The sequence below is a fragment of the Hermetia illucens genome, chromosome 1 (genome assembly GCF_905115235.1).
Source record: "Hermetia illucens chromosome 1, iHerIll2.2.curated.20191125, whole genome shotgun sequence".
NCBI classification, from domain to species: domain Eukaryota; kingdom Metazoa; phylum Arthropoda; class Insecta; order Diptera; family Stratiomyidae; genus Hermetia; species Hermetia illucens.
Window position 1 is genome coordinate 49,054,777 of NC_051849.1, and position 13,219 is coordinate 49,067,995.

At 43.5% G+C, this 13,219-nt stretch overlaps 1 protein-coding gene across 9 annotated transcripts in view; it reads left to right on the forward strand.

The window, feature by feature from the left end:
- The window catches only part of LOC119649168 (rap guanine nucleotide exchange factor 4), a 313,803-nt gene that overhangs the window by 268,084 nt on the left and 32,500 nt on the right, over nt 1-13,219 (forward strand). For all 9 annotated transcript variants that reach the window (XM_038051205.1, XM_038051199.1, XM_038051217.1 and 6 more), the window contains 5 exons: nt 5,020-5,114; nt 5,266-5,352; nt 5,695-5,836; nt 5,920-6,106; nt 6,206-6,351. In XM_038051205.1, the coding sequence (XP_037907133.1) occupies nt 5,020-5,114; nt 5,266-5,352; nt 5,695-5,836; nt 5,920-6,106; nt 6,206-6,351 (657 nt within the window). The remainder of the gene's footprint in view (nt 1-5,019; nt 5,115-5,265; nt 5,353-5,694; nt 5,837-5,919; nt 6,107-6,205; nt 6,352-13,219) is intronic.

A 13,219-nucleotide genomic window follows, 5' to 3' on the forward strand; every position in this document is an offset into this window, starting at 1 on the left:
TTTGCCGAAATGGAAAGCTGGACTGGCAGTTATTTACTCGTTTCACTGAATTCGCAGATAGGACAATGGTTTCCTGAATACGAGCAGCTTGTTTTGAAGGGCAATTCAAATTTTGAGAAAGTTGGAAGCTTTCTTTGAATCAATTCATAGATGCCTAGTTGACCGGTGTAGCCACTTTATTTTATCAAAAACCTCATCTGGATGCAATCGCGAGGCTTTTAAATTCCTATCCAGCCGCCGTTGTTTCATCCGGTCTTTTGGTCGCTTACCACCGACTTCGATGTTTATACCCACCTTGGCAAGTGAATTCTCGTTAGCGCGAATTATGTGACCATACCATCGAAGACGACTCTCGCAGTTTTTCCACGATCGGTCCAACCCCATACCGATCGCGGATCTCTTCATTTTCGATGTGATTAAAACGTGTCACGCAACTAGTCCAGCGCAACATCTTTGTCTCCATTACCGCGAGACGCTGTTCATAGTCTTTTATATTCAGCTAACACTCAGAACCATAGAGAGCAACAGGACGGACGACATTGCGGGCGATTTTAGATTGGAGACATTCGTTGATACGTTGATCAGAAGAACACCAGTTGTGGAACGCCACTTCATCCAGGTTGCATTAATGTGTGACGTAATTTCATAACGCAGTTCTCCATTGGCTGATAGAGTATTTAAATTGCCCAGTTTTGGACAGGTTAGTGCCGTTGACAGTGATTATGCCTGTTTCATGGGGATTGGTCGTCAAAAATTGAGTTTTATTCAGATTCAATCTGAGACCGTGTTGCATGAGGTGATGGTTCCATTTTTGGACAAGTTGCTCGAGATCATTCTTATTCTTAGACGTTAGGAAAACATCATCTGCATAAAGCGGGGTATAGGGCGCTGGACGTTAGATACCCTGTGTGACGGTGTCCATAACAAGAACAAAGAAGAGTGGTGAGGGGGCGCTTCCTTGATGAACAACAGAGACATGAAGCGGTATTGATACACCCGCCACACTTCAAACTTTACTTTTCGGGTCGTGGTAGAGCAATTGAACCCAACGCATGAGTTCTTCTGGCACTGAGTGTGTCGTAGATGCCTGGTTAAAGCGAAGTTATATAGTTTGACTGATTTAAATGGTTTTAAAGGACAGTAGATTATCCAGAGGGAGCAATATTTTATGATAATTTTGGGTTTTCTTCGAAACTCATTTTGGGTGTTTGTTCGAAGATATTATTTTAAATTAGATCGAAGTATGCATCGTTCACGACTTTTATCACTTTGTGGTTATCTCCACTGAATCCATTAGCTTCCCAACTGATGGGAAATATTTTATCGATACGAAAAGATGAATTTCCTTCTTGGAAATAGGTAATTATAGAAGCGATTTGGCGTACGGATTTTCAATGTACAATGCGCAGTTAAACTTCTTTCACGAAATATGAACTGTAATCCCTTTTAGGATTATGAGTATACTTTTTGACTTTAATGTTCGTCACCACGATAAATACATAGTTGTACGAAAAATTACATCAAAAATAAGTAAGTGATATCGGAAATACAACGCTCGTTGGCCAATTGCTTTTCCTTGAACTTTGTCGTAGTTTATAGTTGGTTTTTAAGTGTCTCTCATAGACATCCCGCCGTAAGTTTTCTATTCGCCGAAATAGTACCTGAACCCCCTTCAAGCAATTATATCTTGGATTCATCACTCAGCTTATTTGTATTCACTCCATTAATTTCATAGTTTGTAATATGAGTCAGAGGTTGTGAAAAGTGCACAGAACTAAAGGCACGTCTACCTAACTGGAAGCAAGAAAATGCCTATCGTTATTACTAATTGACCAGCATTCATTTTAGTTAGTTTCGAATTATTTTTTGAGCCATAGTAGCAGAAATAGAAGTGTAAGTTCGGGCTTGGTTTATAATTCAAGTGCTGAAACTGAAAACGTTTTAGGAAACAATTCTTTCGAACGAGTGAGTAAACTGCCTTTCTTTAAGATGAAGAAAAACTACAAACGTAATAAGGTCGTTGGGGTTCATCTTTTATTGGTTGGTACTCCGAGAGGTTGACCTGTGGTTTACTCTTGTTGGCTGTCGAACTAAAGGGAGTACGCGTATCTTTCCTCTGGGCGGCACTGGGAATCCATATGATATGTGGTGTTGATGAGTCTAATACCTCGGGCCATGAAGCAATTGCTCAACGCACAGCGCAGCCATACATGACGACAAACACTCAAATCATACCCATCAATGAAAAGGAAATCTAACGTTTAAGTTATTTGGAAATGCATCTAAGATTTATAAGAACATGGGGAGAAACATCATCGCCATTAGTGGTGCGATAACCGGCTAGGACCTAACCATATTCAAAGGTTGAATTTGCGTCATAGAAAGCAGGGCCTACTCCATTGTCTCTTACGATATTGTCCTTATGACATTCCTCGCAGACTCTTCCTGGTCCACACCTTCGCGTCATCGCTCGCGGTAACCCGAAATGCACTTCAGAACCCACCAGGACTTCCCGACCTTCCCCCATCTATTCGCCGGCCACCATGGGAGAGTGGATTCCACTGCAATACAATTCTCGTCCCTCCTTAATGTGTGAACTATCCGCTGCCACTTTCATCTTCGGATCATATCCCCCACGACAGGAATGTCCGCCGGGTTTACAATAGTGCCCGGCTAGCGTATTCCGATGATGCGACGCAGACAAGTGAACACAAAGGCTTGGAGCTTTCGAATTGCAGTGGGGGTCACTTTCCATGTGCTGCTTCCATATAGCAATAAAGAAACAACATTAGCACAGAATAGTTTCAACTGTATCTTGGGGTTGAGATAACTGCATTTCTATATTTTAGACAGGGTAGCGAAAGCGGACCCAGTACTGCTGATGCGTCGGGCCGTCGGAAGAAATGACGCTTCCTAGACATACAAATTGGTCGACGCCTTCGATGTTCGTCCCTTAATGCAAATGGATATTGCACGATGACCTACCAGACTCAGAAATTTGTTTTGTTGGTGCAGCGATAAATAAATCTGCGCAGAGACCATCATGCCCAGCGTCCTTACTCCATTTGGGTGCATTGATAGCCACATTGATTTCTTTCTGCTTAGAGGAACATTCCGTATCCGCGTGTTATGATGACTAGCCATTTCATCCATAAGAGATGGAACTTCCCCAAGTGGTATACGCTTAAGAACCGTGATGAAGTATTGCTTCAACCTTTATAGCTCTTCGTCATCGTGAATGAAGTGTTGACCGATAACTTCCACCGCAGGACCATCAAAAGGGTAGCGACCGCATACAAGCTCCTTAGTGATGCAGCATACACTTCTGAAATCATTGCAATCTGCGGCGGGTTACTCAGTGCATCCGCCGTCCGATCAGTAAGATAGTTCTTTCACTGTCGATCGGCAGCTGTATCTCATATAGGCGAACGATATTGAATTTAGGGAATTGAAGCTCTCCCACCCTGCGAGAAGCGGCGGACGCAACACGCCAATGAACATGAGCGACCATCAGATGGTGATCCCTGTCGAAGCTGACGTCAGCGCCTCTCTTGTTACGCACATCTAGGAAACAGCTTCCAAAGCTACCTGTGATCGCGCGATCCGATTGCTCGTGAGACGTCGGTTAGTTGAAACCCAACTGGCCTTGTCACTGGCTGTGCGCTCGAGCAATGTGCCATCAATGACGAGGCATTGGAAGTTGCACCAATCTACGACCCCCCTACTATAACGGCTGCGAGAAGTGGCGGACGCATCACATTAACGAACATAAGTAACCATCAGATGAGGGTCCTTTCTTGTTACGCACATCCAGAAGACAACTCGTAAATTTATTGCTGATCTCAAAGTGTCGACCTGATTACTCATGCTGTGTCGGTCAGTTGAAACACAACTGACCATATGGCAGGCTCTGTAGCAATACCAATAGCAAACAAGACTGTATTTCTCCATCACATGTTCGAGCAAGAGGCTGAGCCCATTTTAAAATTCAGATTATCCATCACGATCATAATGTCACCTTTAGGAAGTCTCTCCAAAACTGTGTGCAATTGCTCATAGAAAGCAGCCTTCTCCACCATATTAGAAGTTTCCGTTGGTGCATAGCATTGCAGAATCGTGATGCTTCCGTCAGTAGCCGGCTCCCAGGTTAAAAAATCGTGCTTTAAGGTAGCTATCAGAAACAACCTAACACCCCATTTGCGTCGACTACCAGTCGGCTTTCCAGAGTACAATAGGACATCGTCTCAAACGGGAGAGGAGAACTCTACGTTCCATAAACCAACCACAGCCGATTTTCGATAGCCAAAGGTCTTCAGCGCGAGGTCATTCCGTATCTAAGGCGTCGCTGACGTTTCGGTAGCAATAGAGTTTCAAAATCTGCATTTTTTAGTCACCTCTTGCAATAAGCAGGAAAGACTTTGAGTGTATCCCAAAGCCTCAACTCATTGGCGTATTTCTTCTGATTCCAAGCTGCAAAATGAGTTAACTAATTCCAAGTTGACTAGTACGTCTTGAAACTGTTTCCTATGATATGGGTCAAGTTATAGCTTTGAAGTTGATACCTTGACCGGATTTAGTGCATCCCCATTTCAAAGGGCAATGCTAGTAGCTTATGCCGTCTGTACCTGCAAAGTATATTCCAGATGTTTTCATCCATTAAAATAGCATTTCATATTCAGTTTTGCTTTCCGTAAAGATTTAATTAAAGCTCTTAAGAAATTTTATTCATAATACTCCCGACCTTCTCCTCGGAAGGCCATTCCGGCTCTCCTTGAATATGACATTAATACTATTGCCTGGACTTATCAATCTCGACATCCTGAAGATCATCTTCTCTGGTCCGCCCCTATAATCTCGATAGAAATGATTTACTTGCCAGCTTTCAGGGAGGAAATATTAATTGAATTTTACGAGCATCATAATATTTTATGACTTTAATTACATTACATTACCCCATGTAACATCCCCACTGAGCACACTTGGAGTGAATTTTAATGGTGTTTTAATAAAATTCTACAGGTTTCGGTCAGGGCGTAAGTCCTGCAGCGCCCCCATCACCCACGAAACGGCCACTGAGTCCAGATCACCCCAATCCGGCGTTCCCAATAACTGAGGTGAGTGCACTTATTTTATGTTCTGGTTTTAATACCAAAGTTTCACGGGAAAGTAAGTATCGGATCAGAAGGAGAGATTCCTGTGGCTCTGATAGTATCGGAAAATGAACTTTTTAGAGGTTGTAACGATGTCCTGTTAATGTCTTTCCAGTCACCGAGTCCTGCTATGTCCCGGATGGGATGGGCGCTCAGAACTCTTCTCGTTGCTGATAGTGGTAGCTGTCTTCGTGATAGAAAGGTAAGTAGGGGGAGAATTTGAAAGTTGACCCTTAGATGGTGTACCGGGTTGTTTGTCTTCATTCAACTTTCCCAGACATTAATATTAGATGCAAAGAACAAACTAAATATACCAAATTCAAATACCAAACTGCAAATTACAAAACTGTTTGGGTATACATATAAGAAACACCGACCCATTTTCTACGTTCAACAATCCCCACGTTTAATCCCCGTTAATAGTACACGACTCCTGATATTGACCTTTCTCTGTTTCTTTACCTCTTCATGGCCACATTTAATCCATTCGTTCCACGCAAAAACTTGGCGCTCTCCTTGCTAACAACGACGTCGGACTTTGAAGGTGTCTGGAAAATTAATTAGAAAGTGTGCCCCAGGAACGGAGTTGGTTGACTGGCTCCAGAATTTATCGCCCATAGTTCACACCAGAGCCCAGGCAGCGGGGATGTGGCAGGCCCTCCTAGAGGAAGGAGTCTTGGCACATGGTAAGAATTGTGAATCACAAGATGAAACGAAAGCTTATAGCGATGGCACATTATGCAAATTCATGACTCGTTTCGAATTCCAGTTAATAAGGAACAACCATTTAAGGATAAGTGCTTTTTGTATCGGTTTCGTGTTGATGAGGAGGGAACGGGCGGCGGTCCTCCACAAAGTGATGATATAAACGCCGCCAATGAGCACGTTCGAGAAGCTTTAAGTAACCTCTTACATCGAGGACCAGATGCTACGCTACGAATGATTTTGAGAAAACCGTAAGGACTTTCTTCACGTTAAATATATTTTGTTACAAAAACAAGTTTCAGGATTGCTTGCTTGGTACTTGAACGTTTATTTGTTTTTTTCTCTTCTAGGTCACACGAAAGGACACAGGAGGAATTAGAATTAGTCTTCGAGGAACTTTTGCATATAGCAGCGCTGAGTCATTTATCAACTAGTATTAAACGTGAACTAGCGTCGATAATTGTTTTTGAAGCACATGCGCAGGCGGGAACAATACGTGAGTTGAATATAATTAGGGTTGAATAATTGTCGACTGCTACTTTTGGAAAAGAACCTTTCGGCTTTAGTGCTCATTATGCTTCCCCGTAAGGAATGTAAATAGGACGCTGAAGCCACATTTTTGAAAAAGAAATGCCATATGAATGAGAAATAGTAAAATTACTTAGCCCCTCAATGTACGTATTCACATCATCGTCATCATCAACGGCACAACAACCATTATCCCGTCTAGGCCTGCCTTAATAAGGAACTCCAGACATCTCGGTTTTGCGCCGGGGTCCACTAATTCGATATCCCTAAAAGCAGCCTGGCGTCCTGTCGTACGCCATCGCTCCATCTTAGGCAGGGTCTGCCTCGTCTTCTTTTTCTACCATAGATATTGCCCTTATAGACTTTCCGGGTTGGATCATCCTCATCCAAACGGATTAAATGACCCGCCTATTGAGCCGGATTCTATCCACAACGTGACATTCATGGTATCGCTCATAGAAGTACCTAATTTAAACTTGAAGGGGAACTCGCAGCACCTTCCATGACACGGGGAAACTGGCTGAGATTATAATTGATTTCCCCACGCGTCTACACTTACATCGCTTAAGGTGATGAGGCTGCTGCCATCTACTTATTGATTTCTCCCTTGAGGTGCTCTTTATCTGTGAAGAAATGAAGTTTTTACTACTTCTATCTGTCAAGATGTCGATGGGCATCATCTTCGAGTTGTTTCCAAAGACAAGCTATACTTTCAGTGCTTCTCTGTAAATCACACCGATTGCATGCATATAGTGCTATTTCTTATATTTTCATTTCGTAAAGCAAGGTAGAGCTTATAACCGTGGCTCTAAACGCAGCATAGTAACCTATATTGAGCATTATCCTGGATGGTCTACCGCCAAAATACTAAGAAATTAAGGCCTCATTCAGCACGTCCTCATTTTTGTAAGGTCTATCGCTATTTTACGGAAATTTATTTCTAAGCCTCTTAAAGTATTCCTTCCTTCTTTATCGGGCAGCTAAGTTGGGCCCGGATTTTTCGGGGGGCTGGGTGTAAAAATTTCTATGGACAAAAGGGATATTAGGGAGGGGGCACGTGATTTTTACCCCAGACTCGTATAACTTTCATCCGAGATCTTATTTTTCCCACAGTTTTCACCCTGACCCGGATTTACTTTCTACGGGCCTGCGTGTATAACACAATGAATTTCCCTGCTTTTTCAATAAATAGCCACTAACTATACCTTGGCCCTCTGATATTGCGATATTAATCATCATCCTCACTAGGGATGAACTATTTCTTGCTGCCTGCCTTCGGGCATAATCATCTCAGATTAGCATAACTAATTATCCACAGGTTTCGAATGCCAAGTTCAGTTCTTTGGGGTGAATCGTATTTACAACCGCTGCCAGGTCATCTATAAAATCAATTAACGTTTCATTCTCTGGCACGTCGAGGGGATAGCATTCCGTCATACATAACGTTCCGGGATAGAGCAACCTTGCAAAATAGCTGTTGCCGCAATGTATTATACTTCTTGGCCATTCGTTGACATCGTACCAAAGAAGTTTTTTCAAGAGGCCATTCTCAATTAGGCGAGTTAACTAACTGGGGACCTGATTGACTGATTTATAAACATTCCTCATATTTAGCGTTTGCTAGCCGAATACACTTTCAAACGACTCGGACCTGTACTTAGAAGCTTTGTTAACAAATCTTGCTGCTTTTAACTTTGAATGTGTGAGGTCCCTCCGTCCCTAGTTCGCATCCCGAGGCATTTTACGCGCCAGTTGAAACGCTTAAAAGGTTAAATCCGCAACTGTATCTGGTTTGACAGTGGACAGTGGACGTTTACATCGCCTATGCTAGGATCACATTCTCTTCAGCAATATGTCCGCTATCCAGTCTCTACTTTTCTTCACTTAGTATGCATTCGGGGCCTCAGTTGGACTCTTTGGTAACGTTTCCCGGCTTCTTACTTTCTACGTCGGTACCGTTAATCAATACCGCTTCAGAATACCGCATTCGCGTACTGAAGTCACATCTTTCAAACGAGAGGCAACCTTTCCAATGTGGACCATTCCAGCGGCGTACTGTTTAATACAACTACATGCTATTTTGAAACTTAGAATAGATTTCTTGGTTCCCCTGAATACAGCTCGAATGTTTTGTGGTATGCACTTTGGCATATTTAGCGAGTTGTACACTGTTATTAGTTTCCTTGCCGTCCAACATATGCCTGTTGCTACCTATATCCTTAAATGTCTCTCGTCTCGAAGCGATTCTCGCCACTATACAATTTCCGTCTGCCAACTTATCACCTCTTGAATAGTCATCCCCTCCGGCTCTACTCCGACACTATCCTGCCAGGTATGCTCACCCTGCTTACAATTTTTTTTCTCCTGTTCCCTACCTTCTTGCATGGCCTCCTCCTGTCATTTTACACCTTCCCCTATGAACTCCTCTCCATGGTCTACTGCTTCGCGTTTGTTTCGCTCCTGTTGTTTAGTCGCCTCCTGACTGATCACTTCTTGTGGTTCTCGAATATCCTGGTACTTTCATTCAACTTGTCAACTCCCCCTGCCATTTTTTAATTTCTTCGACCATCTCTTCCATCGGCTTTAGAATTTCATTAGCGTTCTCACGCTGTATCACTTCCTTCTGTATATTCACTTCCTGATACATTGGCTTTTCATCTCGTCACTCTGCAGTTCTTTCTTTTTTGATGCCTGCCTCCAAATGCTTTTCACTTTTTGTTTGTTTTTCTGTTAATTCTTGAATTTTTCCCTTTTGATCTATAGTAATCTCAGTCTGATCGTGAAGTCTTCTAAGTGGTGCCTTATATCTTCCTTAATAGACGTTATAGCATTTTCCCATTCCCTCTATAAGTTTTGACTGCTTTTATTTTGTTGTCTTAGAAATTCGTCTGTTGCTTTCTAGATTATTCCTGTTGATTTCTAGTCGACTCATCCATTAATTTTTCCTGCATGCTCGAGAGCTCGAGACTCTCGATAGTCGATGCAGGACCATACTGAACTTCACGTTCCAGAACGTTATCACCTCACAACTGCAAAGTCGCGAAATCTCTTTCGTAATTCCACTCTGTTCTCCGTTGTAGAAAGTCCTAATAACGCCAGCTGACCTTGAGTTGCTCCATACTTAAATCCTCGAATGTAACCATTTTGGCTTACTCAATCCCACCACCACTGTCACCAGTTGCTACGTTCTTGCTTGATGTAGCTCCTATCACTGGATTGCTTACCACGAAACGAAAACCCGTCCTATAACTTTCATATAAGCGTTTATTTTACACTAAATTATACAACCATACTGCATAATGTATAACAGAGCAATTCCTTCAAGTGGTAAATATTGACGCGTATTTAAATCCGACGCAATCTGTTCTACCTCTAGAACTAGACTGGCTTCGTGGACGGACCTCCGACTGCGATACATTCCAGAAAGGTATATAAAGACTTTCCTCAAAAACTACTTTGCCCATTTGACACGGTCTGTTATACAATGTTGGTATCCTATTTGACCGTTTCTGCCAGTTGGATTTTCACCCTTGATAAGGTACTTGACCGTTGCTAGACTGTTTATGCCAGCGGGACCTCCATCCTTGATAAGGTGGCTTGCAGGTAGTTGCCATATCTAACGTTCAAACATAAATAGTTTAGTCTTCCTAGAACTCACTGCGAATCTGTTATGGAGTCACCAACTGTGTTCTCTATAAAGTAGTGTTTAAGCGGCTTGGTGATATCGTTCACGACGTAGTCAACTCCCCAAATACTGTCTCTGCCCTCGGAGCAGCATGATCCAAGCGTTTCACAGGTGTTAAACGCTCCTTTTTATTTGGAAACATTTCCACACAAAACATAATGTGAGTGCGAATTATATCGACCGTAAATTCGCCCTTCTTCAGAGCAAAGCTTGGCCCGAACTAGAATTTTTGGTTAGAAACTGAGGGATCCTAAGTCCGCATCAATTTCATGCCAGACCCGACTAAATGTTGAGCAGCTTGCTCCCAATATTTTGGTTCATGGATCCCTGCTTCCGGGGTTAGCACCCAAGCTATCAAAAACTGGAGACGAAGACTGCTTAGCGGTTTCGTTTCATGTTTCGCGAATTATAAAACGAAGTGTTTAAGACTTGCGAACCGCTTCGGTCATGCTGATCCGAAGGCAGCGGTGAACCACCGTCTGATTAGGTGTCTCTGTACTCGATGAAATGGTTAAGCTGTCTTGGCTTCTTCTTTTTGATAACGTGGGTTCTAAGCCCATGCAAAGGTGAGAGCTGCCATACTGTCCTTTGAACATTTCAAAACACTTGGTATGGATGACATCTATCCGGCAATGCTAAAGGAAGGTATGGAGCATTTAGGGCAAACTCTAAGAAATATTTTTCGAGGATGTCTTGCTCTGGGCTACGTGCCTTCCTCCTGGCAATAGGTTAAGGTAGTCTTCATACCGAAACCTGGGAATGATGACTATTCTAGACCAAAGAACTTCAGACAGATCAGCTTGACTTCATTCTTGCTGAAATGTTTGGGGAGACTGATGGATCGTCACATTCGTGGAAACGCACTTAGGTCGCACCCACTTAGTGAAAACCTACATGCTTATCAGCGTCGAAAATCCCGTGAGTCTGCTCTTCATTCTTTGGTTACAAAGATAGGGGATGCGGCTTTGAATGGTGAGTACGCAAAGGGGGTGTTCGTGGACATTGAAGGGGCTTTTGACTGTGCACCTTTTCGGAAACTTTGTGATGCTGCCAGAGAGCATGGGTTGATGATGCTTTAATTAAGTGGATCCATGCTATGCTAACGCAAAGATTGCTGTGCGCTGAGGTAGGTGTCGATCGCTACCTGACTGCAGAACCAATGAAGGGCTGCTCCCAAGGAGGTGTGCTTTCACCACTTCTGTGGAGTGTGCTGATCGACTCACTGCTATGCGAACTGCAAAATTTACCAATACACGCTCAACCTTATGCAGATGACGTGGCTGTGCTTGCTGTTGATCGGGATCTTGGAACGGGGTATAGAAGTATAAAATGTGCCGTTCATTTGATAGACAGCTGGTGTCTCAGACATGGCCTCTCAGTTCTGAAGTTTGCCTCCCTGATATGAGGGGTACTACCCTTCAACTCTCCGAAGAAGTGAAATATCTGGGAGTCACTCTAGATAAAAACCTTCTTTGAAACAAACATGTAGAGGTAAAGATGAAACGAGCTCTCACTGCTTATGGGTTATGCAGACGGACTTTTACCTAGACATGGGGACGCAGGCCTCTAGTAATAATAATAATAATAATCGTTGGCGCAGCAATCCATATTGGATCAGGGCCTTGAAGTGTGTTAGAGCACTTCATTCAAGACCGTAACGGTACACTAGGAGGCAATGTGGTCAGCATTGCGCTCGCCCGAGATTATTACCCTGATTTGACTCAGGTACTCATTCACAGCTGAGTCGACTGGTATCCGACGTCAAATCACGATGCAAATTCCACTGCCACCAGTGAGATTTGAACCGCGACCTTCCGTATGACAGCCTAGTGCTCTAACCACTGAGCTATCCGGACAACCAGGCCTCTAGTGGTAATGTGGATATACGTTGCCGTCATTAGTCTGATGTTCGTTTATGAATCCGTAGTGTGGTGGGTTAAGGTGAGACAAAAAGGTTTTCACCGTAAACTGGCCGCACTGCAAGGAACTGTGTGTCTGGGTGTCACTGGTCCCATGAACACGACATCCGGCGCAGCTCTGAATCCACTATCCAATTTGCAGCCCCTGAATATATTTATTCAAAGCACTGCAATGAGAGCAGCTCATAGACTAATTCAATTAGAACTATGGGGAATCAATGGATGTGGGAGGCACAAAGCATTGGAAGAGTTACTGAAAGTACTGAATCCAGTTCTAGCAATGCCTTCCGATCCTCGTGTCCCCATACATCTATTTGTTAGAAGATATAAAGTTACCCTGAAGCGTAGATAGAACTGAGAAGTCCCAGAGGAATGCATGTCTTCTACACCGATGGTTCAAAAACAGAACAGGGTTCGGGAGCTGGAGTCTACCGCTCAAATAAAAACAAGAAGTGGACTTTTCCTTTGGAACAATATACAACGGCTTTTCAAGCCGAAGTTTATGCGATCCTAAGGGCGGTAAACTGGGTGATTGTCGACCGGTTGAAGGGCAGGCACATCGCAATCTACAGTGATAGCCAAGCTGCATTGAGGGCATTGAGTAGTCCTTTGATCGCCTTGAAAGTTGTTCGGGACTGCGGAAACCGTTTGAACTCCATCTCTAGATTCAATACGGATGCTTTAGCGAAAGAGGGTTCAACCTCTCCTAGGCCGGGACCGGAACCAGCAATTGAAGCATCAGTAGCATTGGCTAAGTCTGTCTTCAAAAACTGGGAACCGAAAAGTTTGCCAGAACCGAACATGCGTGACGCAAAGTTTATCCTGTGGAAAAGCAGGAGGACTTGCAGGAGTATTGTGGGTATTCTCGCAGGCCATAATTCACTAGCTGGGCATATTTTGAAAATAGGAATTACTCAAGATGATACGTGTCCCTCCTGTAATGAGGAAGCAGAATCCACGGAGCATTTCCATAAAACCTTTGGTGCCGATGTTCTCCACTTGCGACGGGTAGCATCACATCCACTAATGGAAATCTTGCGATACGTAAACGAATCCGGAATATTCTGTTAGATGGGGGTGGTGAGTACAATGGGCCAACACGGTCTGAGTGCTCAGAAGCTGTAGCTTCTCCCCCACCACACACACACACACAAGCCCAAGAGGAGGTGTCGTGGACATTAAGTGGATGCGAATTTAGAATCGCTGCGAATTAAATCATCCGGAAGTGTTCC